Genomic DNA, 26429 nt, shown 5'->3' with positions numbered 1-26429 from the left:
ATTATCCTTTAAAAACTCTAAGTGTGCAGCAATGAGGTCTTCTAATGGGTTTTTTTGGATCACAGACAGCTCAAAAGAAAGGTTTCAGAAGAAAAAGAGATGGGATAAAGCTGTTTCCCATGTGGTAGTCTTTCTCACTATTCAAAATCCAGTATTTTCTTACATCCAAGAGCTGAATCATAAGACCTCTGAGCTCCAAAGACACACTGTTTCCATAAAAGCAACTTGTGTCTTTCACAAATGCAACATAGCTGCTGTAAACCAGTGTTCTTTGCTTAAGAAAGTGTTCTTTTGAAAAAGGTTCAATACAAATGTATGTCCGTCCATATTTTATATAACCATCTTCATAATATATTGATTTCACCTAGTCTAGACACAATTCCTGACAGAAGCTTATGCAATTATATAATGCTTACATAATTGCTTTCTCTAAACATATGTCCGATTTTCCAGCGGGTCGCCTGTTACTTATTAACTGTTTATCTTTTCACACCAATTAGCAAGCCCTATCTAGTTTAAGAATACACTCTGCTCATTACTCATATATCCTCTGAAAAGTTCATTTTCTATTTATTTTTTCATTTTATGACTTATTTAAATTATGAGCTGAAAGAGTATCTTCCTTCATGTGACTTTTGTAGTAAATTGTTAGTGTTTAACTTTTGCTGATAGAAATGGTTGCAAATCAAAATGAACCCCATCAACTCCTTCAAAAGCTTGACAGCCTAGGACATGGTGCATGCTGGCAGTCGTACATCAGTACAGCCTAACTGACTTATTTTGAGAAAAATAAAACTTCAGAGTATGCAGTGATACCTGACTGCATATAATTTTATGTACTGAATAGCATGGAGACTAGTAATTGTACAATTTGCTTTGCCAAAACCAACAAACTCTGTGTTGGCTACCCTCCAGCTATGCAGTAGTGATATGAATTAATGTTCTGCAGTGCAGAAGTTCAGCAGAACTTTTCCTGAGCTACATGCCAGCACTTTTTGAGGTTGCATGCAGCCAGTGTAATTTTTATTTCATATGGACACGAGACCTTAAAAGGTCTCTAAAACAAGGCTTGTTTGAGCAAGGATAATTGAAATGTATTCACAGAAACATAGGTGGGACAGAGAATGTTAGTCTGTCCTTTTATTTTGCAGCAGAGGAAGTTAGATTTCTTTTACATAGTTTTAAGACTAGAGCATTGATTGCTATCAAGAAATATTTTACTGGAGACAAAACAAGCTGTTCTGCCCTCTGAACTGCTTGTACTTGATTAAATCAAGCGTATTATTTATCTCTGACCGTTCCTCCTCTCCTGGAGCTGCTCGCTCAGTTGGATTATGGTCCTATGGGTGTTGGCAACCCTGTGTGCTGCATTCCTCATGTTTGACCTGTTCAACAAGTGCTGGGAAGAGGAAGATCACAGCTAATCTTAATCCAGTGCTTGCTGGACATTAAAACTAATGGAAATGGAGAATGTTATGGCACAAACAGACTGTTCAGGTCATCAAGCCTGCATTGCTCTAACCTCACTCACTTGCTGACTTCCCATAACTTTTAGCATTACTTGTTTTTAAAGGAATATATAGATTCCGCTTCAAAAATGAATTGTGGCAAAGAATTCCGCCTTCTAATCTAATTGCTCTGAAGAAGAATCATGTAGACTCAATTTTTAACTCTGTTTCTCTCCCCACAGTTGCTTCCAGACCTGAGTTTTTCCAGTATTTTGTTTTTATTCCAGATTTCCAGCATCTGCAGTATTTTGCTTTTATTTCCATCACCTGATAACCCTGTCCAAAAACATTTTTCGACTTTTCCTCTTTAATTCCTTGTGTGATTATCTTAAAACTTCGCCTCTTCAGCCAGTGGAAACAATACCATATTTAGCTTATTGTACCCTTTCACAATCTTGAAGACCTGTTAGATCCCCTGTTAATTTCCTCAACTCCGATAGAATAAAAACCCTGAATTTTGCAATCTCTTTCTAACTTAAATTCCTCATCACTGGCAAGGTCCTAATGAACCTGTACTGCAGCCTATCGTATTTGTTTCCTATGATGGGGTACCCAAAATTGTATATAATATTCAACTGCAGCCTAACTAGGTCAGCGTTGCCGCCTTGTTTTATATTCTATGTCACCACTACATAGAGAATCAGTCATCTGCTTTTTCACATGCCTTTTTAATAGCCTTATCAGCTTGCGCTGCCACCATTTAATGACCCTCATATGTTCACACACCTGCTGTTCTTCTACTCCCTTGTTAAAATCATAACTATTATAACCATTCCCATTCTTCCAAAATATAGAGAACTGGTTTTTGGAGCAAGAATTACTGAGGCTACCAATACTACCACCTTAACAATAAATCAGACACAAGTTCTGGCATCCGTGCATGTGTAGTTAAATGCAGAGATCCAGAAGTTGCTATCCGTTATGCACCACTCCTCCACAGGGTGCACTGTTGCACTGAAACAAATGCAACTGGGTAAACTTGTACTAGCATATTAGCTCCATACTTCACTGACTGAAAAAGCTGGGGGCTCCTGCATTCAGGGGTAAGTGTGTTTTTAAGAGCATGGTGATCATTACTGCTAAACAACGTCTTTAAGTTTGGAGTCTCATTCCATTAGAAGAAAATATATTAATTCATTTTTTTTTAACTTTCAATCTTTTGAGACCATCACTGACCACACCTTTTGAGTCCAAGACACTTTTTACTCCTATCCTTTACTCGCTGCTGTCCCATCATCTGTCAAGCCATGTGGCTGCATTGTTGTTTCCATGCAATGCTACCTTTGGGTTTTATTTTCATGGGTAGTACCTTATCAATCTCTTTTGAAAATCCGTGTAAAGCACTTCAGTAGGCTGCTTTAACCTTTGATCCTATAATGGTCAAATCTGTGCTGATCGACCCTAACCAACTCTCATTTCTCTGAAAATTTAGTAATTTAATCCTGTATTATTATCTCCACTAGTAGTTTGCCAACAATTGACATAGGATTAATTGGCCTTTTAATTTCCTGGTCTCTGCAAATCTCCATTTTTGAAGAAATTTATACTTGCCACCCTCCAGCCAAGTTATCATTTGCATAAAACTTTGGAAAATTATCGTCAGATTTTTTTCCCAGCTTTCCCCAACAGTTGAAGTGGACTGGATGAACAATGGTGTAATGATGACTAAATTAGCAGTGCAATGGCCCACACCCAATCTGCACATTCATTTGGGCCACTGCTACATTCATCAGGCCTACCTTTAGGCATTAGGTCCCTTGCATATGTAAATGACAGGCCTAATACCTGTTTTATGTCTCTTGCTGAAGTTGATTACCGGAGCTAGCCTGCTCTACTTGTGCTTCTTCACTTTTGTTGGCAACTGAAGTTTATTCTGTTTATTCTCCTTGAAATCTGAGGCACAGTATTTACTTTCATACTTACCTGGCAGGGAAGAGACTATGATCATGATTGTCTCTGCATGTGTATAAGTGTTGTTTTTGTGGGTATCATTTCTTTTACTGGGAGTTTCAACAAAGGCTTTGGCCTTTTTGCCCTTTGGTATTGGAAGCTCTTCTGTGGTTGTTTGTTCTCCTTGAAGGGGCTTCGGTGTCTAACATCAGGAACTTAGTGATGATGGTTGCAACCAGTCAAGCCCCAAACCAGTGGGTATGTAACATCGTTAGGGTGATGGTGAAAGATAGCAAAGGAGGTACACCCATTGACCGTGCCTTCTTCATTAAGAGAATCCTTTTGGAACCCTGTGGATTCTGAGCTAAGGACGTCTATTGTCTGCCTTCGACGTCACCTTCAAGAATGTTGCTGCCTGTGTCAAGTTCCTGAAGGTGTTTGAGAAGAGGCGAGACCAGCCACAGCTGAGCCACTCTTTACTCTGCCTTTGCAATGGGACCATATGGAGACTGTGCACCCCCACAACCCCCATGTTCCTGTCGTGTGGTACTTCGACAAGGTTGGGAACTGCATCGAGGTCAAGGATGCCTTCAGGATTTGAACCAGCAAACACCAGGTCAAGGCGACATTCGATGAGTTAAGGAAGCAATCCTCCAGCCTCCGCCCATCTTCACTATCAGAGGAAGCCACAGCCACCTTATCTACACCAGGCAGCCCAAAGTTTGTCGGTCATGTGGCAGCCAACTGCAGTGCCATCATCAGCAAGAATTGCAAGCAGGAAGGACACTAGACAAAGGATTACGAACAGTATAAGTGCTGCAGCCTGTGTGGCAGGGCAGGCCACCTGCCCCAAATGCTGCCTCACTTATGCACGGGCGGCGAACACCAAGGAGGGGCAAGCAGACAAAACGGTGAGTGTCACTACCACCAAGGAGAATTGCAAACCTCCACCCACCAAGACCTCCAGCGAGCACAATGAGACAAAGGAGGGCACACAGAGAGACAAGAGGAAGGAAAGGATTGAGACAGCAGACAGCCAAACAACTGCACCGTTTCCCAAATTCTTCACTCTTCAGAGTGAATCAATGGAGGAACCACCAGCAGACGATCAACTGGGGGAGTGGGAGCTGGTGCAGAAGACCAAAAAGAAGGGGCCCATACAAGTGGCAAGAGGCGACTCCCATCAACACGGATGACGGGCTGCTGCTCTGCGGATGAAGAAAGGCAAGGGCGGTACCTACGGAAGAAACAGCAAAGCTCTGGGGAGCTGGAAGAGGAGACACCCGAGCTCCAGAACATTAGAGACAACGAAGAGGCCAGTGCACCCGAGCCCTGAGAGCAGCAGCACCCTGGAGGGGGAATGGATTGGAGAGACTTCTCCAACAGAGAACAATCCAAACCTCTCTCTTTGTATGAATCCCCTGATGTCACCTGACCAGAACATTTCCAACGGGGCGGTTTCCTTAGCCCATTAAAAGTGAGACAATTTGTGAACACTATGGGTATACAGGAGCAGATCAAAGGACTGGAACTGTCAAAGACTACAGATTAGGTAAGCGACAAAATGCTTTAAAATGGGGATAAAGATCGTGTCCATTAACGTGTGTAGCGTTAAATATACTAAACGATGTTTTGCAATCTTGGATTATCTTGCCAAGGCCAAAACTGACCTGTTTCTGAAGGAGTGTGCTATACTGCATCCCAGCTCCTACAGGCAGTGGCCGCGATGGTGGTCCCTTGGGCCATTGATCTGGTCAGGAGGAAACGACTCACTTTCCTCCGGCCTGGGTATTCTGCTGCGGGGAGTCAACTTCACTGTCTCCGAGGTTAAGGTGGTGGCGGCTGGGAGCCTGCTCGTAGCAGATGTATTGTTTAAGAATACTTCGCTCTGGTTAATTAATGCGTATGCCTTGGCTCAAAACAGCGAGCTGCTGACTGTCCTTCAGCAGCTCCCACTGCTTTGGCGACTTCCAGGCCAGTCACTCTGGGCAGTGACTTCAACTGCATCATTGATGTAACTGGACGATCTGGCAGGGCCAACAGCAGATTGGACATCATGTCCAGACTCCTGATGGAAACAGTAAAGGATGCCAAGCTGCACAATGCCTTCAACCCTGCAGATGGAGTGCAGCGTAGATACACCTGGCTGCAGCCAAAGGGTCCATCCATTCCAGGATAGACTTCCTATTTGTGTCCCAAATGTTCACAGTCAGATCCACCGACGTCAAGCCAGCCTCTAACCAATGCCTCCTACTGACCGACTGTCACTTACAGGAAGACCAGAGGGCTAGCAGGGGGACACAGAAGCTGAACATGAAACTGTTGACCCCAGAGAACATTGAGGGACTTGAGAGGGATTACAAAGGTTGGAGAACCGTGAAACCCCCCTTTCAGTCCTTAACACACTGCTGGGAAGCAATCTAGGAGAGCATCACAAAGTTTTCATCCTCAAAGGTGTTCAGAAGGTGAGAGAGAGACACGGCAGGGGAAATGCCCCAACTCCAGAAAAACAGCGAGCTGCTGACTGTCCTTCAGCAGCTCCCACTGCTTTAGCGACTTCCAGGCCAGTCACTCTGGGCAGTGACTTCAACTGCATCGGCTGCAGCCGATGGGGGTCGATGTCAAGGAGGACCTCCAAGAGGTGAAGAACCAGCAAGCCTCGGTCTTTGCCTTGGAGGCATCCAAGGTCACCTTCTGGTCCAGACTCCATGGAGCAGGATGAGATGTGTTCACATTTCTTCTTCCAAAAGGTACACAGAGGTCTGTGATCAGCAGCCTGAAGGAAGAAGACGGCTCAATAAAGTCATCGCAGTCCAACGTTTTGAGGGTCATCAAATCCTTTTATGCCAGATTGTATGACATGAAGCCCATGGATGGCACGGCCTCCCAGTCCTTCCTATCCTCTATCATGGAGGTCTTAGAAGACAGTACATGGGAGAGTCTGGACAAACTGCTAACTCTGGATGAACTAAGGCCCTTGAAACTTCGAGAAGAGTAAAACTCCCGGAAGCAACGGCTTACGGGCTGAATTGTATTTGGACTGGATCGGCCCAGACCTGCTAGGAGTGTGCGAGAGTATGCTTCTGGCCGGCAGTATGTCAGAATCCATGAGGAAAGGCATCATCATCATCCTCATCTACAAGCGGAAGGGTGAAAGGGAGGAAATTGGCGACCCATTTCACTGTTGAATGTGGACTATAAAATTCTGTCCGAGGTCATTGCCAATCGGGTTAATTCTGCTTTGGAATTGGCGATCCACCTTGACCAAACCTGCACTGTACCCAGCAGGAGGTCTCTGACAGCCTCGAGCTATTCAGGGATACGATTGTCTATGTATGGGACAGTGTGTGGACAATTGCCTCATTAGCCTGGACCAGGAGAAGGCCTTTGACAAGAGTATTGCACACCTATATGGTGGATGTGCTCTCCAAAATGGGGTTTGGGGAGGGAATCCGTAATTGTATCCAACTACTCCACAAACATCTGTAATGCAGTTTCAATCAATGGGTGGGAATCAGAAAGTTTTCCAATTAAATCTGGAGTCAGGCAGGGCTGCTCTCTCTCTCTTCCCTGCCGTGTTTGTTGGATAGAACCCTTTGCTGAGTCCATCAGGAAGGATCCGGGCATGAGAGGCGTGACAATCCTAGACCGGGGAGGCACTCGGGTCAAAGCCCCCCTGTATATGGATGATATGACCGCCTTCTGCTCGGATCCGCTATCAGTGTGCAAACCGATCAACACCTGCGACAAGTTTGAACTGGCCTCGGTTGCCAAGGTAAATCGTGGCAAGAGCAAGGCCATGTTCTTTGGGAACTGGGTTGCCCGATCCTTTGTCCCCTTCACTATCACTAAAGTGCTGGGGATATGGTTCAGAGGGACCAGGATATGCATTAGGTATTGGAAGGAGCAAATAGCCATGATGGAAAAAGAAACTGGGCGTGTGGGAGCAACACTCCCTCTCCATTACAGGCAAGAGCCTGGTCATCAGGTGTGAGGTACTCTTGGTGTTGCTGTACGTGGCGCAGGTCTGCCCCATTCCTCACTCCCGTGATGTGGCGATAACCCGCGCCATCTTGTGCTTTACCTGGAGGTTGAAAATGGACCATGTTCGCAGAGACATGATGTACAAACCTCTAAAGGTAAAGGGGGGAAAACACGTGCCCAGTATCACCCTCATCCTGATGGCCTCCTTTGTGTGTGGCTGCATCAAGCTGTGGGTAGACCCTCAGTATACAAACACCAAATAGTACTACGTGCTGAGGTTCTACCTGTCCATGGTGTTGTGAAGGATGGGTCTGGCCATGCTGCCACAGAATGCTCCAGGTAGCATGCCACCTGTCCCTCGTGGAAAAATGTATGGCTTTGACTTCAGGTCCATCACCCAGTGGTTGGCACGTCCTAGAAGCCATGAGGATGGTTCCCTGAGCAGACTGTCAAAGTCATTTGGCAGAATGCCTCATCGCCAGAACTTTCCAACTAGCACCAAGACATAGCTTGGCTGCTGGTAAGAAAAGCCCTCCCCATCAGATCCATCCTACACAACAGGAGTCTCTCTCCCTCTACAAATTGCCCTCGAGATGGCTGTAATGGAGGAGACCATTGCCCACCTCCTTGTGGAATGTGCCTTTGCAAAGAAGGTCTGGAGAGAGATGCAGTGGTTTTTGTCGTAGTTCTTCTCAAGCAGTTCCGCGATACAGGACCCTTTGCTCTAGGGGTTATTCCCAGGGGGTCACACCAAGACGAACATCAGCTGGAGGATCATCAGATCAGTGAAAGATGCTCTTTGGTCTGCCCGAAACATGTTGGTCTTCCAGTGCAAAGAGTTGTCCCCGACCGAGTGTTGCAGACTGGCACATTTCAAGGTCCAGGATTATGTGCTGAGGGACACACTAAAACCCGGGGCAGCCACTGCAAAGGCACAGTAGGGAAAGGTCACAGCCTAAGACCTTTTGGTTATAATACACCAAGGGGCTGGGAATTGTATAGACCCCTCAGGCTGCATGACACATATTGAATGTATGCAGTGAATGTTACATGTATCACAATTGTATTGAAGCACCTCAGAATGCAACATGATCTATGTAGACAACTTAAATACCATTGCACCATCTGACTGTCTGTTATGACCATTTTGAAATGTCCGTAATGTTCCTTGATTGTATTGAAGCATCTCGGGGTGCGACATGATCTATTTGGAAAACTTGAACGTTATTTCACTTTTTATAATGACCATTTTGAAATGTTTTGTAATGTTCTTTCAGATATTCTATGGATAAAGTGTACTTTTGCAAAAAAAAATTAGTCATTCCCTCACTCTCAAACTTGTCTCTCAAGTCTTAGGAGCCTTACCCCTACTTTGACTATCCTCTTAATTCATCTATCAAAAGCATTTTATTGTCCTTTATTGCTTATTTCCTCTTGCACTCCCTCTCAACCTTTTCTAATCGTGCATATTTTAGCTTTCCCAAATCTAAGTAATAAAACATCTCTGGACTTGTCTCTTTGCACTTCCTAACTACTGAGCTTTATCTCTGCCGTCAATATTTTCCATAAAAATTAATATGCCTACATTTATAATAGAAACTGCTTATGTAAACTTGTCATGTCATAATACCATCCTCATGTCATTGGTGGCATTGTGACAACTCTATTTTCTATCTTCTCTTTCCTCTAGTTCAGCAAAACTCTGTAGAGCAACCAATTAGTCCCATTCCCTGCTCTATCTCCATAGCCCTACAAATTTATTTCCCACACGTACCCATCAATTTCCTTTAGAAATCATTCATCATCTCCACTTCATTACTACTTACTGCGTAAAACAATCCTTCACATTCCCCTTATATCTCTTGCTCAAACCTTAAATGTGTTTTAATTATTTTGAGGGTTATATGTTGACTAGCTTAAATTCTATTACCTACAGGTTTTCATTTCCTTGCTTTACAGCTATCATTAGGGCACTGCATCATATTTTTAAATGAAAGGCCAAATTAAGTTTGAAATATAAACACTGATCAAAATTGATCATAGGCAGCTACTCTTCAATAATGTCACCACACGTTGGAGGGAATGAAACCTGACATGGCTTGTTGCCATTGATGAAGAATAAAATACAATTTTTCTTTCAAAGGAATATATTTATGAAGCTCTCTGTTTCAAACAGAAAAAGGAGAGAACTTTTAAATCCATTTAAATATTTGTTGGAGAATTAATCTACCATGTGCTCAGGCCATTCTTGGATAATGCACTGTTGATTGCAATGTCATACTGTCATTGACTTGTAGTTTATTCATTGTAGTCAAATAATCTCTAAAGTAGGTGCATGTCATATTGGATGTTCTCTTCATCCTTTGCAACAAAATGTTGTTGGCCCACAATAATACGGATGTAAAACCAGATGTATATACTGGCCTATTTCTCTGTGTAGATGGTGATTTATTGTTACATTTTGCAGCTTTTGGATATCCTATACTAGTTCAAATGTAGTCCAGGGCTGTAAAGTATGGTTTGTTAATGAGAATTGTCCTTGATAATTGTAGACAGAAAGTCTGATCTTATTTTTTGACCAATACAAGTCTACCCAACTATGCTGCATACTCAGTTTCAAACTCTTAATGTATTTTGCTGCTGCTTTTAATACATTTAACAGTAACTGTTATTCAGCCAAAACAGAGTGAATGCCAAATATATTTAATGCTATAATTGACAGTAGTAAAGTGCCCAGAATATTTTAGTGAGTAGTTATTTTAATAGAAAACATTGTTTCTGAGTAGTTCAATATGCTTAAGCAGCATATACAATTTATGGGTGAAAAAGCAATTACGTGTTGAGTTTAATTCTTGAAAAATTTGACACTTATAACTAGTTTTTGAAACCAGTTGCATTATACATGGAATGAACCAGGAGTTTCATTGTTCCCTCTTGTGTATCTGCTTTAGTCATTCCAACTTGTATCCTTCCTACAACTTAGCTTGTCTTTAGTGAATGCAAAAATCATACTAGTGAATGATGAGACAAATGCTACATTTTAGACATGCTGCTTTAGAGATTTCCTGCCTTACCCCAGTAGAGTCTTTTTTGAGACATATTGCCCTACTGCGTGCTAAAGATGACTACCAATAAACTGAAGTCAGTAGAGTATTTTTTGCATCGTACAAATGGAAGAGCAAAACTGGGATTAACTCAGTAGAGTATGAGAGTTAGGAGTGAACCGTACAGTTTTTTTGCTGCACTTTTGACTGTTGTCTATTCCATTTCAATATGAATGAACAAATAATGAAAGTAGTATCTAAACCATAGTTCTATTTACATGACAGAATGACCCTGTTTAAAAAAGATAGTTAAGATTGTTTTGTAGTTGACATTACTTCCTTTTATTTGTATGTTATCCAAACTAATTGGTTTTTGGTAATTAGCAAGTTGAAACTCTTTCTAGATATTGCTTTCAGGAGAGGTAACTGAACTCCTATGCTTGTTAATTTGAGCAACACATGTGAGTGAAGCATAAAAAACAAAGTGTTGGAAGTACTCAGGTCTGACAGCATCTATGAAGGGAGAAATAAAGTTAACCTTTCAGGTAAAGTACTTTCAGAACCACCTTTGAGCAAGTGAAAAGGGGCAGGAGGGAGGAGGAGTAAGAAAAAAAGGGAAGGCCTGTGATGGGTTGGAGAGTAGGAGAGATTAACTGACAAAGGATTTTATGTTACAAAAGGGATTGGTAATGGTTGTAGTAAAGAAACAAAAGATTTGCCCAGAGTGGGAGAGTGTTGTGATATAAGTATGCATTGGAGCACACTACGAAATCCAAATTCCACAAGAACAAACATTGACAAACAAACGTATCCTCTGAACACCCCGGTGTCAGATTTTGGGGGGTACCTCAAAGGTGCGCTGGGGAATCCCTCTGCTAAGTTCCCAGGTAAGAGTTTGCACAGCAATACCCAGAAGTTCACACTTCCTCTGGACAATTGCGCTGTGCTGGGAACCATCCGAAAATGCGGTTTTAATCGCAAACTTCAGATGGTTCCGCTGGGGTTATACCTATAGTTACTCAAGAAAAGCTAGAAGAATGAAAACCTCTACTAACTTCAGGATAACTATTATAAAGACCCAGACCGATCCCCCCACCCTGACTAACAACCCCGCCCCCAGGTATTCCTGACCCTCCATGGGATTCACCCTGCCCGCATGGGACTTCTCACCCGACACCAACCCCCAGCCCCAAAAATTCCAGCCCCCCCCAATATTGGACCCCCACCCTATCCCAATGTCCGACCTCCCCCACAACCCGCGATGTCTGACCCTCACCCCTTCCCTACCCAACCTCCGAATACCCCCACCCCCCACATCCTTTTCATTTACCCTAGGCACTTACCTTCTCCCTAGCCTGTCAATTTCAATAGGGCCTTTAAACTTACCTAGTGCCAAAAAAAGGGGACGTGTCCTCCTTCAATTCAACTGTACTGGACTTTGGAGACAGCGGCGCTGCCTAGATCTCACCCAGCCTGTGTTGGAAGGTCAAGCAACAGAGGCATGGAAGAAATTTGGCATAGGTAAGTGGGCACAGAATAGCAATCCGACGTTGATTGCCACTCTGAGGAAGTTATGGCTTATTGAGTCACTTGAATTTACATTTTATGTTTTGCTCTTGTTTGTGTAGTTCTTTTAGGACACCCCATTCAGAAACTATCTGAACAAAATTGAACTACATTGACTAAAGTAGTCCAAAAGCATATTGCAAATCAATCTTTCAAAAATATACAATAACCAGTTGATACTTCTAGCTACAGCCAGGGTGTCTTGTGCGTAATAATTATAGACCTGTGGATTATATGGGATTTTATGACCACTGAAAAATGTCTGTCCTGCCAGGTTTGCTCTCTCTTGTAAAACAAAAACAGAATTACCTGGAAAAACTCAGCAGGTCTGGCAGCATCGGCGGAGAAGAAAAGAGTTGACGTTTCGAGTCCTCATGACCCTTCGACAGAACTTCTGTCGAAGGGTCATGAGGACTCGAAACGTCAACTCTTTTCTTCTCCGCCGATGCTGCCAGACCTGCTGAGATTTTCCAGGTAATTCTGTTTTTGTTTTGGATTTCCAGCATCCGCAGTTTTTTTGTTTTTTGCTCTCTCTTGTGCCTGGCTCCAGTAGCTGTTGTTCTGATTTTGAATGCCGTCTAGTGACCCCAGCTTTCTAATTCCTGTTGTTCTGCAGCTCATTAATCCAAGTGTTTCACACCTTTCAAAGTTCATCCAAAATTAAAGCATAAAATGCACAGGCATTATGTCTTATTCATCTCAAGTTCTTATTCAAATAGTTTTCCATTCCTGTAAGGAGTAAACATGCTAAATGTGAAATGCAACTGCATCATACAGTTGCAAATCAGTAGCATCAGCAGATTGGTATCAATTGATACTTTTTCAATGCACAACAACAGACACTGTGCATATATATGCCATATAACAGTAAAATAAAAGGAAAGACTGGAATTCTGAAATAAAGTGAAAGGCTAAAAATATGAAGCACTATGAAGTAATTTTTTTTAAACTTTACAGCTCTGTGCCCTCAAACTGCTGTTAAGGAACCTAGCTGTCTCACTGACTAGATTTAAGAAAAGTTAAATTCTGCAGAAGTATGAAACAAAAAAAGTAAATGCTAGGAAAAATACTCAGCAGTGTAGGTCATATCTGTGAAACGATTAAACAGTTTACATTTATATAGTACCTTTAAGAGGGAATTGAAACAATGGTACTTCACAGAAGGGTAATCAGACAAAATTTGTCTCAGCCAAAAAAAGATCGGAAGTCAGTGTTGGTCAGTGAACATAGGGTCAGTGAATGGGACTTGATACAGGTTAGAATATGGGCAGCAGCGTTTGAGATGAGCTCATGTAGTTGTATGTGGAAGGGTGGGAGGCTAGCTAGAAGAACTAGCGAGTTGGAATGAGCAAGTGTGGAGTTTTTTTTAAAATCTGGGAATATTCTAGAATAATGGACTTGCTTTATGCTGCTATCAGTCACCATCTTTATCTTTGTTTATATTTGTGATCTTTGTGAATACAAGGCATGGGATTTGCTGTTCCTGTTGTCTTCTCAGTTTGTCCATTGCTAGAAAATGCTTTATCTAGATTTCTACTCCCTCCTCCCCCACCAGCGTCACCACTGTGAATGCTTTAGATCCCTACACAAATATTTTTCTTTGGCCGCTACCCACGGACTGGTTGAAGAAATCTTAATTTTAAAAAAAGCACTGACCATAAAGAAGCACTGTACATGTGTGAGCTGTGCAGTGATTGTTTACATTTATAATTCCAGACATCAACTGATCTCCAAATAGTTGGGAGAGGAGAGGAAACTAATATCCAAGGATATGAACTGGCCATGGCAATGAGGTAACAGCAGCCAGGTCCCTGTTTAGCACTTTCCCAAATTTGAGCTTGCTTCAGAAACCAGGTAACCCGTCTTGGGCTAGTAAGTGAATAAAATTAAAAATTATATGTACAAACTTTACCACCTTCAGTGTAATAGAATGTCATGGCACCCTCACATACTTTTGTTGATGGCAACTGGAAGCTCTTGGTCATGTAGTTTTCCAAAAGGGCATCAGATTAAGTATGTGTTCCTATATGTCCTTTAAAATAATGAAATGTCAGATCAGTTTTCCAGAGTTAGTGCTCTGTCCTCAGTCTCTTATTCTTAATTTTGTATTCATGTCTCTCATTCAAAACACCAGAAGCATTAGAAACAAGCCTGTTCCTATCTGCCCAGTCCCATTCTTGCATGATTTTTGACACTTCTGTCAAATCCCCACTTAATTTCCCCTGTTCTAACATAGTGAGTCACAATTTTTCGACTTCATTGTTGCAGTTATATTTTTTCATACCAAACAAAATTCCAGTGGATCTGAGCTGTACATCATATTGCCTCAATATCCATCCTACAATAAGGAGACTGTGCAGTATCCTTAACTATAAGTTTAATATAGGTTCACAATTACAACAGTATTGTGCTCTATACCTCCTATCACAAAGCAACAGTATTCCATTAGCTTTTAATTACCTTAGGGTGCCACTTCGCACAAGGGCAATGGTCAAGATCAAAAATACATTGGAAGCTGGAACAACTAATAAAGCATAAAACAAATATAAAAGCAGTTTATGATGTATACGCCTGTAATGAGACCAAGCAGCACCTGTGCAGCGATAACATTTTTTGAGGTTGTTAGATGGAAGACATTTTATCTGTCATTCCAGACTATATGAAGTGACTATCCTCTTTTCATAGTCATGACTGAACAGTGTGTTGCAACTAACGACTGAAAGATATTTACTAAACTGGTTAATTCGGTTTCTCAGTGGCTATGATCGCGGGATGTGGTAGGATTGATCTTTCACTCTGTGGGTTCTGATTGGCGAATTAGCATTTCCATGCGGGGAAGAGAAAGTCACATGGGGTCCATTCAGGCATTGCTCTTATAACCTCTTGATAGGTACAAACAAAGTGAATTTTGATGCCATTTGGCCACAGGAGGTTTGTGGTCAAGGAGGAAACCAATGAAGAACAACAATTGTGGGGATGAAGTACATTCCATTATTTGAAGACAAAAGAGAAATCTATTTAGATATTCAGTTAGTAACTGGAGCCTCCTTTTGTTAAGGGAGCATGAGGCCTATCTGAAATACAAACAGAAAATGCAGGCGGTACTCAGGTCAGGCAGCGTCTGTAGAGAGAGAAATAGTTGACGTTTCAAGTCAAGAAGTTCAACTCTAATTAAAAGCCTGAAATATTGGGCTGGGTTTTGTGGAGCCTACTGAAATAGGAAAGGTACCAGGCGTGCGCGGCAGGTTGCGTGTCAGACTCCCTGCAGCAGGAAAGCTGTAAGTGATTATGTCAGCGGCGAGAAGGTAACAAAATGTGAAACTTGTCTGTGAGCAGCGGAAACCTTATTCATATGCTTAATTGCCCACTTGCATATAATTTAAATGCATTTTGACCCAATTTAATCGTGCCTCCCCAATTTAATGAAACTCTTGTGTATCTCTCATGCCTTCAGTGATCTGCCCAGTGAAAACTGGCATCATGACTTCCATAACTCAGTGTACGTCCTACGGAAGACAGGGCACTTGTTTGATCTTGAAAATATTTTCTCTGTAAAAACTTGCTAAGCTGACACTCTGTAGGGTGGAGTCTCAGGCAGGAGATTTAGGACCCTGTAGGGGCAGTGCACAACAGAGGTGCAGAGGGGCCATTCCTTAAGATGGTATCATCGATCTGAGTTTTTAAGGTGAGGACACTTAGGATGCTGCCTGCAAGGAAAAGGAGAGGTAGTGGTAGCATTGGAATCATCCACCCTGTCCTCTTTCATCCTCACACACTGGAGGGAATGCACTGGCTGGAGTGTGACATCTATCCTCAGTTGAACCCATTGGTGTCACAGAACGATCTTGTGTGTCATTAGAGGAATCTTCACCTGGACTTCGGAATGCCCTTTTGTGCTGGCGCAACAGAAATTCAGATATATTACACACATGAGGGCGAGGTGAATTATAATTTCTGTTCCTGTCTTCTGCCTGTGACAGCAGTAGTTTAATTTCTAATTTAATTGGTTTCACTTAGTATTTTCCTTCATTGAAATAGGCTATGGTGTGTTTCCTAAACACCGGTTTATGAAGTCCAATGTTAAAGGAACCCCACAGCAAATTCTTCAAGGTAAAACAAAACTAGGATTAATTAACACATTCAAAACCCAAGGAAGGGATCATGACACACACATTCACACTCAAGCATACAAGGTGGAAAGACAGAGAACGGAAAGGAAAAAAGTTACAAAGTGCAAGTTGCTACAAAAAAAGGTATTGGTATTAATTTACATGAATAGAGTCCAGTAAGTCAATGCCCAATGAAGGTTCTTCCAGTTGGCTTTGTCTGGTAGAATTCCTTGTCTTTTCCCTAGGAGCTCAGTTGTAGGGTGAGGCAGTTAAAGATTCAGCAAAGCATTATTGTATTCCGGGAATTAGTTCACTTTGTAGGCGAAATACAGAGAGATAAAGGTCAGAGGCAGACTCCTGGCCTGGAGTCCTGCTTTCTCTTCTGAGGTTAAACAACAACTGAAGGCAGAATCCAAAAGCTGTAAAATTAAAGCAATTCGAATAGCTCAAGCCTCTGCCATGTGACTGGGTGGTTTTGGGTAGAGCCATTCAGCTAACAATGTACTTTAAAGACTCTTGTTAAAACCCACTGTATTTTGAGTGGAAAATTGTGGAACCGTTAGCACAGCGTTGGAGATGAGGATTCACAATAGTAATTCCTTTGTCCAGAGCTGGCTGGTGTAGATGCCTTACCTACTAGCCCTTTGCGTTGACTTGCTGGAATGTTCATACAATGCAAGGGTGTCACATTCCACCCTGAAGATGATGAGTTAGCCTTTGCCTATTTGAACTGCTCAGAATCTTCCAAAGCTACCATCATTTTTTTAAAATTCATTTATAGGATGTGGGCATTGCTGGCTAGGCCAGCATTTATTGCCCATCCCTAATTGCCCCCTTGTGAGTCAACCACATTGCTGCGGGTCTGGAATTACATGTAGGCCAGACCAGGTAAGGACAGCAGATTTCCTTCCCTGAAGGACATTAGTGAACCAGGTGGGTTTTTACAACAATTGACAATGGTTTCATGATCATCATTAGACTTTTAATTCCAGATTTTTATTGAATTCAAATTCCACCACCTGTCGTGGCGGGATTCACATCCTGGTCCCCAGAGCATTACCCTGGGTCTCTGGATTACTAGTCCAGCAACAATACCACTACACCGTTGCCTCCCCATGTGATCAGATGCAGGCAGTTTATCAGTCTAGCAATATTTTACATTTTTAAAAAACAATTTAAGCAAGAGAATATGGAAGAAAAGCTCATTTAAAAAAAAATGTTTTTTGCATCTTCTCAGTACGACAGATGTTAGAGATTTAAACTGCAGAGCTTAAAAAGTCTGCAAGACGATTTCCAACTCTTAACATAGAGCTGCCTGCCCTTTAAATATGGTGCCAGATCCTGCATGGCCATCAGGTGATGCAGACTTCCCAATGTCAGAGACACCCCTGCCACATGATTCAGAGGCAAGTCTGCATCACCCACATTCATGAGTTTGCTGCTACATAATTGGGTTCAGCCCAACAACTTGGAACATGTGTCAGATCCCGGATGACATCTAGGCCCACCAGTGGGTGCCACGACGATAGGATTAAATCTAGCCCATTAACACTCTTTCTCTCTCCACAGATGCTGTCTGACCTGAGTATTTCAGCATTTTCTGTTTTTATTTCAGATTTCCACCATAAGCAATGCCTTGCTTTTGTGCTTGGTCTATCACTGTTACTGTGTTTGTAATGATTTAGTTTTTTCCAAAGTTTAATTACATGAGAATTTGGCAGACCTGTTTTAGCTAAATTTTATCAAATTTGATATATATTTGGGACATTATATAAAAAAGCTCAGGAGTCTTCTAGTTCAGAGATTGATTGCAAAGCTACTCATAAAAGACTCAGTTTTCTTGCGATATAATAGCACTGTTTTTCATGACTGAGACATTGTTGTTTAATTGTTCAATAAGAAGTACTCCATCCCAAGCATTTTATGCTTCCTATTTAAATTAATAATTTCTGCTGTCACATTTTTTTCATGGACCATGAGCTGGCAACTTTGCTTTCTGGGTTCTTTATTCTTAGAGTTTATGTGAGCCTTTTTGCACCCAGAGCTTTTGACCTTGATCCCTGTTAGTAGCATTGGATCAGATCTTTTCAAGTCTTATTCCCATTTCAACTACATTTTGAGAGAGTTGCAGATAATCATTTGAAAAGCATGAAATTTGACCAATTTGCCAAAAATGACTAATAACTCATTTGCAAGTGATTTTTTAATTCCTGGTGTACTTCAGTACTTGCTACCACTCTACTGTGAATCCTTTTTAAATAAAGCTTGCTTGATATTGGTCCCCAGTGTGTACCTATGCACATTGTTTAACATTCAAAATGTGATTAAAGCAGGAAACAAGTAGACCTGTTTACAATTCTATCACATCAGAATTCGGAGAACAATACTGATGTTATTAGTGGTCAACAAAGGTTAATTATTGATGAATGGAGATTGTCCAGCAAAGACAGTACTGGGAGAAGTGGTTAATGTCACCCAACAGATCCAAGCATCCACAGGACTCAGGTGATTATGCTTGTTAATGTCAAACAGGCAACATTCCCTGATGCAAGTATATCAAAATAAACTTTAATTGATGCGAGTAATTGTGTTAGGGAGGAAAATAGGTGGTTAGTGAATTCATAGTTTAATTATATTCTCTCACTCAATTCTCATTCTCTCTCTCTCTCTCACTCTCTTTCGCTCTTATATTTGTTCCATAGTTATTTTTATATGTTAACTCTCATATGGTTTATTAATTGGAGCCTTCAACTTAAAGAATCGTTTGTAAAATAGATCATTCAGGAATGTTGCTGTTATGGGATTTGACTGCATTTATTCCCATCAAAGCTTATATGCTTTCTTTTCCATCATCAGTAGGATATATTTCTATTAACTTCATCAGAAAGAATCCAAATTGCCAGTTATTAGCTTAGCAGACACTTTTCATCTGAATTTTGGAGGGCTGATCCCACAGTCTGGGGCAGGAATTACTGCTTGCAGGGAATCCATCAATAGGCGGTTGTGGATGTATTCCCACTATGTGTTCCTTGCAAGCACCATTACCCATGCAATTGGCCCTTGAGGCAGCTGTAGCAAAACAGAACATGTGGGAGATCTACCACCAGAGGACATGATGAAGCTAAGAATATTGTTTGGTGAAGAAGGAATAAGGGAGGTTCCAAGAGAGGCCAATGGTGGCAGCTGTTGGTTACATTTGTGAGACACGAAGAAATTGTGCCTTTGAAATATTTTCTAAATGCTGTACAGTTGTAATGCTTTAATAACTTTGCTCGAAATAGCAAACATGGGAAATATTTCTATTGTGTTTATGATGTTGCTAACACAAGAAGACCAAAGGGCCTCCTCTACTGGAAGAAATAAGATTGTTACATTCATGACTGGGAAGAATTGACCCAGTGCATTTTGAAAAGCAAAGATCTTTCTTGCAGTGAAATTGGCTCGATGAATCCAATTCTTATTGCCACAATGCAAAACAGAGAGTGCATTTTGCATTTCACAGCCTCAGGATGACCCAAAACACTTCACAGCTGACTGCTTTTGAAGTGTGTGTTTTATTCTTGTAAGGGATGTGGGCTTCGCTAGCAAGGTTGGCATTTGTTCTATCCCTAATTACCCTGTAACTGTGTAGCTTGCTCGGCCATTTCAGAGGGCAGTTAGAGTCAATTGCTGTAGGACTGGATCACATTCCTAATGGGCATTAGTGAACCAGATGGATTTTTACACTAATCGATGGTAGTTGTCATGGTCACCTTCACTGAGACCAGCTTTATATTTCAGATTTACTAATTGAATTTAAATTCCATCAGCTACTGTGGTGGGATTTGAGCCCATGTTCCCAGAGCTTTAGCCTGGGCCACTGGATTACTAGCCCAGTGATATCACCACTATACCACCAAATCCCCCTGTAATCACTGGGTTCTTCACTATTCTTGGCACAAATGATGCTATATAAAGTCTTTGAAACCATTTATCTTAGGGATATCAATTAATTGCAGATCATTTCTGACTAATGTGTTTGTTTTCATTTTCTAGTATTATTTGTGGAGTTTACACATAAAGTACCTCAAGGACCAGCAGCCTTTTGTATGCCATGCAATTCCATCTCAAACTCTATTGTTTTTGCGTATATGCAGTCTTTATGTCATCTTGATGTGCAAACATGATGCTGTTTCTGTGCAAGTGCAGATGTCATGGAGTTCAATTACAGCACAAAAGGAGCATAGGCCGATTCCAACCTAACCTTGTAACTATAATCTCCCATTCCTAGAACCATTCTGGCAAATCTCCTCTGCATTCTTTTTTGAAGTGTGGTGACCAGGTGGTACTCTACTGGGGCTAACCAGAGCTTTATTTCGGTTCCGCATAACCTCCCTGTTTTTGTACCCAAAGTCTCTATTTATGAAGCCCAAAATCCCTTATGCTTTAATAACCATTCTCCCAGTGTGTCCTGCCACCTTCAGAGATCAATGCATATCTGCTCCCTCTGTCCTTGTACATGTTTTAGAATTGTGCCATTAAGTTTGTATTGCCTCTCCCCATACTTTCTGTGAAAATGCATCATCTTGCACTTCTCTGTACTAACTTTCATCTGTGACTTCTCTGTCCATTCTGCTAGCCTATCTGTATCTTTTTGCAGGCAATTTGTACGTTCTGTACATGTGCAGCCATTACTTACATTTAGATGCGAGCACTATTGTCAGTAGACTGAGTGTAGCAGTGTCTGTCAGTGCTGTGTAACATATAGAAGATGCATTGCAGTAACTTAGCGAGGCTCCTTCAACAGTGCCTTCCAAACCCATGACCTCTAACACCTAGAAGGACAAGGGCAGCAGACAAATGAGAATATCACCATCTGCAAGTTCCTTTCCAAGCTGCACACAATCCTTACTTGAAACAATGTTGCCATTCTCTCACTGTCATTGTCAAAGTTCTGGAACTCGCTTCCTAACAACACTGTGGGTGTACCCACACCAGATGGACTGCAGCGATTCAAGAAGACAGCAATTGCCCACCTTCTCAAAGTGGGCAATTGCTGGTCTAGCCAGTGATGCCCATATCCAGTAAATGAGCAAAGAAACATAGAGCGGGAAGCCAGCTGCAGACCAACTTTTTAGGAATGGGCTTCCTCAGGTCTATCACACGTGGATCCTCGTTAATGGCTTACAAGTATTGCACTGATTCAGATTCAAAGCTGTTCATCCTCCAATGTTTTTATGCTGGGTTGCTCCTTGGATGAGAAAACATTAGTAATAAAATAAACTTGAAACGGGTGCAGTTATTTCGTCAATTAAATGTGCAACTGAAACCAAGATTAACTGAGATAAAAATTTTAATTGCAGTTAACTTTTTTAACAGCTTGACAACCCTAACTTATTTCATTGCTCTGGGTAGTCAGCAAAATGCCTGTGGTTCAGGATTCTGACCTTCAGTTGTTCTAGCAAAGGATGGTAAATTGGAGCTAATATTTTTCCATTATTCATTACTGAGCTACTAGTTCTTTTCCATCAAAGATTTTTTTGTTTCCTTGCAGATAACGGATTTATATCAGATACAATGCTGGAGGATGTGATGAAAGCATTGGACTTGGTGTCAGACCCTGAATAGTAAGTGTTCCCTACAGTATTGTGATATAAAATCTTAAAATAGAAAAGCGTTTAATTTCTCATTCTCACAACAATAAATTGGTAATTTGCCGCCTTATGTATTTCATTTGTGAACAGTTGTAATAATATTCATCCATTTCTGCAGTATTCAGTTAATTAACATATGCCACTTTGCCAACTTGAACGTACAGCTATTTATTCCTTCAGCTATAGCCTAACCAATATCTTATGTAAATTCAACATTATTTCCTGCCTTTTACATTTAATGACCCAAAGCCAGGGCCCGCTTTGCCTTTTGGTGTCCTCTTGCACCACCACTCCCACTTTTTAAAAGCCTGTGTATCAGCAATCCTCTGTCCTTCCACTCTGTTAAGAATTGTTTATTTTTTGCTTTCATTCCAGCAGGCTACCCTCTATCCATGTGGCTGCATTAATATCCTGTCTCAGTCTTTGCAATAACTGTCTTAACTGGTGCCTTTTTAAACACATTCTACAAATCTAAAAATGCAACATCCACTGAATTCCCTTATTGATAACTTTTTGGATATTAGGGGCATTGAGGGGTATGGAGAGAAAGCGGAAATATGGCATTGAGATAGAGGATCAGCCATGATCATATTGAACGGCAGAGCAGGCTCAAAGGGCCGAACGGCCTACTACTGTTCCTAGTTTCTATGTTTCTATCTGGAGCAGAAGTAGACCATTTGGCCCATCGAGTCTGCTCTGCATTTCAATGAGATCATGGCTGATCTGATAATCTTCAACTCCACTTTCATGCCTTCTCCCCATAACTCTTGATTCTCTTACTGATTGAAAATCTGTCTATCTCCACCTTGAATATACTTAACGACCCATCTTCTACAGTCCTCTGCAGTGAAGAATTCCACAGATTGAATACCCTCTGAGAGAAGAAATTAATCTTTATCTCTGTTTTAAATGGCCTTACTCTGAGATTATGCCCTCTGGTCCTAGACTCTCCCACAAGGGGAATCAACCTCTTCAGCGGTCTACCCTGTCAAGCTCCCTAAGAATCTTAAATGTTTCAATAAGGTCACCTCTCATTCTTATAAACTCCAATGAATAGAGAGCCAATCTACTCAACCTCTCTTCATAAGAAAATCCCTCCATACCTGGAATCAACCAGGCGAACCTTCTCTGGACTGCCTCCAATACCAGTATATCTTTCCTTAGATAAGGGGACCAAAACTGTTCACAGTATTCTAAGTGTGGTCTAACTAGTGCCTTGTATAGTTTTAGCAACACTTCCCTATTTTTATACTCCATTCCATTTGAAATAAAGGCTTATATTCCATTTGCCTTCCTTATTACATGTTGAATTTGTATGTTAGCTTTTTGGGATTCATGCACAAGGACTCCCAAATCCCTCTGTGCTGCAGCCTTCTGCAGTTGTTCTCCATTTAAATAATATTCAGCTCCTCTATTCTTCCTACCAAAGTGCATAACCTAACATTTTCCCACATTATATTCCATCTGCCACTTTTTTGCCCACTCACTTAACCTGTCTATATCCTTCTGTAGACACTTTGGGTCATCCTCACCACTTGCCTTGCCACCTATTTTTGTATCATCCATAAATTTGGCAATAGTACATTCAACTCCCTCATCTAAGTCAATATATATTGTAAATAATTGTGCCCCCAGCACTGATCCCTGTGGCACTCCACTAGTTACAGGTTGTCATCCTAAAAATGCCCCCCTTATCCCAACTCTGTCTTCTATTAGTTAGCCAATTCTGTATCCATGCTAATATATACTACCCCCAACACCATAGACCCTTATCATCTCACATGCGATACCTTATCGAACGCCTTTTGGAAATCCAAATATATTACATCTATTGGCTCCCTTTTATCTATCCTGCTTGTTACCTCAAAGAATTCTAATAAATTTGTCGGGCACGATTTCCCCTTCATGAAGCCATGCTGACTCTGCTTAATTAGATAATGTAATTCCAAATGCTCTGCTATAACATCCTTTATAAAACACTCTAACATTTTCCCAATGACAGATGTTAAGCTAAGTGGCCAATAGTTACCTGTTTTTTGCCTCCCTCCCTTTTTGAATGAGGACGTTACATTGGCAGCTTTACAATCCTCTGGGACTTTTCCAGAATCTAAGGATTCTTGGAAGATTACTATCTGTGTATCCATTATCTCTGTAGCTCCTTCCATTAATATCCTAGGATGCAACCAATCAGGTCCAAGTGACTTATCAACCTTTAGCCCCATTAGTTTCCCTAGGAGTTTTTCTCTCATGATAGTTGTTGTATTTATTTCCTGCCCCTCTTTTGCCCCTTGATGCTATTAGCGTCTTCTTGAAGCAAAGTATTTCTTCAACTCCTCTGCCATTTCCTAACTCCTTTTAAGTATTTCCCCAGCCTCATCCTGTAAGGGGCCTATGTTCCCTTTGGCCTCTCTTCCTTTTTATATATTTAAAGAAGCTCTTGCTGTTCATTTTTATATTACTTGCTAGTTTACTTTCAAAGTTTATTCTCTCCCTCTTATATTTTTGGTCATCTTTTGTTGGTTTTTAAAACTTTCCCAAACCTCTGGCTTACCACTAATCTTTGCCACATTGTACGTCTTTTCTCTTAATTTGATATTGTCTTTTATCTTCCTTGGTTAACCATTGTTGGTTTACTCCCTTCCCTGAATCCTCCTTCCTCACTGGGATGTACTTTTGTAGTGAGTCATGGTCTATTTTCTTAAACATTGCAATTGTTCATCAGCCTTTTTTTGTTAAAATCCTACCCAAATCCACTCCAGCCAACCCAGCCCTCATTCCTTTGTAATTACCCTTATTTAAGTTTAGCACAGTTGTTTCCAACCCAAGTTTCTCACTCTCAAACTGAATGCTAAATTCTACCATATTATGGTCACTGTTTCCTAGGGTATCTTGTATTCTGAGATCATTTATTAAACCTGCCTCATTGCACATTACCAGATCCAAAATAGCCCGATGCCTGGTTGGATCCACAACATATTGTTCTAGGAAACTGTCCCAAATACCCTCTAAGAGTTCTTGCTCGTGGCTACTTCTGCCAATTTGATTTTCCCAATCTACGTGAAGATTAAAGTCACCCATGATTAATGTACTGCCTTTTTTTACATGCCCTCATTATCTCCTGATTTATTCTCTGTCCTACTGTAAAGCTATTGTTAGGTGGCCTATAGACTACTCCCACCAGTGTCATCTTCCCCTTGTTATTTCTTACCTCCGCCCGTATGGATTTTACATCTTCCAATCCAAGATCCTTTTTTGCTATCATACTTATTCAATCTTGTACTAACAAAGCTACCCCACCACCCTTTCCTCCCTGCTCGTCCTTTTGAAAAGTCACATACCCCTGATTATTTAGTTCCCAGCTTTGATCTCCTTGTTACCATGTCTATGTAATGGCTATGAGAACATACTCATTAACCTCTATTTGTATCATTAATTCATTTATTTTGTTTCACATGCTACATGCATTTGAGTAAAGAGCCATTAATTTTGCCTTTTTTCCATTTTTTCCCCACTTTGACTCTATTTGCTGCTTTTTTTTTGTTTGTACACTCTGTCCCATCCTGTCACACTCTGGGTATCATTACTTAAATAGCTGGCCTGCAAGACTGCCTTATCCTTTTGCTTTGTAAACCTATTTATCCCCTTTCCAGAACCCTCCCCCACCCTCTATTTAATTTAAAACCCTCTCTACAGCCCTTGTTATTTGCTTCGCCAGGGCACTGGTCCCACCATGGTTCAAGTGAAGCCCATCCCACTGGAACAGCTCCCTTCTACCCCAGTACTGATGTTGGTGCCATGTAAACTGAAACCCATTCCTCCCACACCAATCTTTGAGCCACGCATTTAACTCCTTGACTGCTATACGGTCTGTGATGTACTCAAGTTTCAATCAGTCAAGCATGACATGCCCTTTACAAATCCATACACTGTTCTGACTGACCCATTTGATTTCCAAATCATATTGCAGAAGTTTACCCACAACTGAGATAAAACTAACAGACCTATTCATTCTTGTTCACTGTTCTCACTTTTTAGGTACAAGGCTTATCCAGGGGACAGGCAAATAACCCAGGGGAGGGAAAACACATTCAGTTAACTCAAATACAGCACACTGCTGTGCCTTTCTGGTGTCTACTGAGAGAGGAAGATCAACCAATGTTCCAAATGAATCATTCTCATTCCATTTATGTTTTTGGCTGCACCCTAAACATTGTCCTTTATTTGACCCAGTCATCGGTTTGTGACTAGTACATTTCATTAATGGTATTAGAGTGGTTAAATAGTACATTTTTGTGTCATAAACCACTGAGATGTGCAGTATTTTTTAACTTCTGTGCATTTCCCTTGATAGCTTGATTTCTTTCTAATATTGAGATTCTTTTCTGTTCCACCTTCCTGAGCATTGTGTACATTTCAAATTTTTTGTTGCTCAAACTGCATTTTATTTTTGTTTTTAGTTTGATGAAATGTACATAAGGTTGCAAATATGAATATCAGTAAGAACAGATGTAATCCAGATATAAGATAAAAATAAAGCTGTTACATTAGATATAAAACAGCAGTATCTGTGCCAACCATAAGCTTTTCACTCTGTGCTCAATTGTCAGCATTCCAAGAAAAATCAACCATTTTCAATGGAATTGGAAATTTGGAAAAAGAAACTATTAGTCTGTCAAAACCAGATGGGACTGGAAT

At 41.2% G+C, this 26429-nt stretch overlaps 1 protein-coding gene across 3 annotated transcripts in view; it reads left to right on the top strand.

Annotated features, from left to right (window-relative positions):
• The window catches only part of mindy3 (MINDY lysine 48 deubiquitinase 3), a 150114-nt gene that overhangs the window by 98103 nt on the left and 25582 nt on the right, over nucleotides 1-26429 (top strand). For all 3 annotated transcript variants that reach the window (XM_041184573.1, XM_041184572.1, XM_041184571.1), the window contains one exon: nucleotides 21635-21707. In XM_041184573.1, the coding sequence (XP_041040507.1) occupies nucleotides 21635-21707 (73 nt within the window). The remainder of the gene's footprint in view (nucleotides 1-21634; nucleotides 21708-26429) is intronic.

The sequence above is a fragment of the Carcharodon carcharias genome, chromosome 3 (assembly GCF_017639515.1).
Source record: "Carcharodon carcharias isolate sCarCar2 chromosome 3, sCarCar2.pri, whole genome shotgun sequence".
Taxonomy (NCBI): domain Eukaryota; kingdom Metazoa; phylum Chordata; class Chondrichthyes; order Lamniformes; family Lamnidae; genus Carcharodon; species Carcharodon carcharias.
The sequence above is the reverse complement of the archived record's forward strand: the minus strand, read 5'-3'. Positions and strand labels throughout refer to the sequence as shown.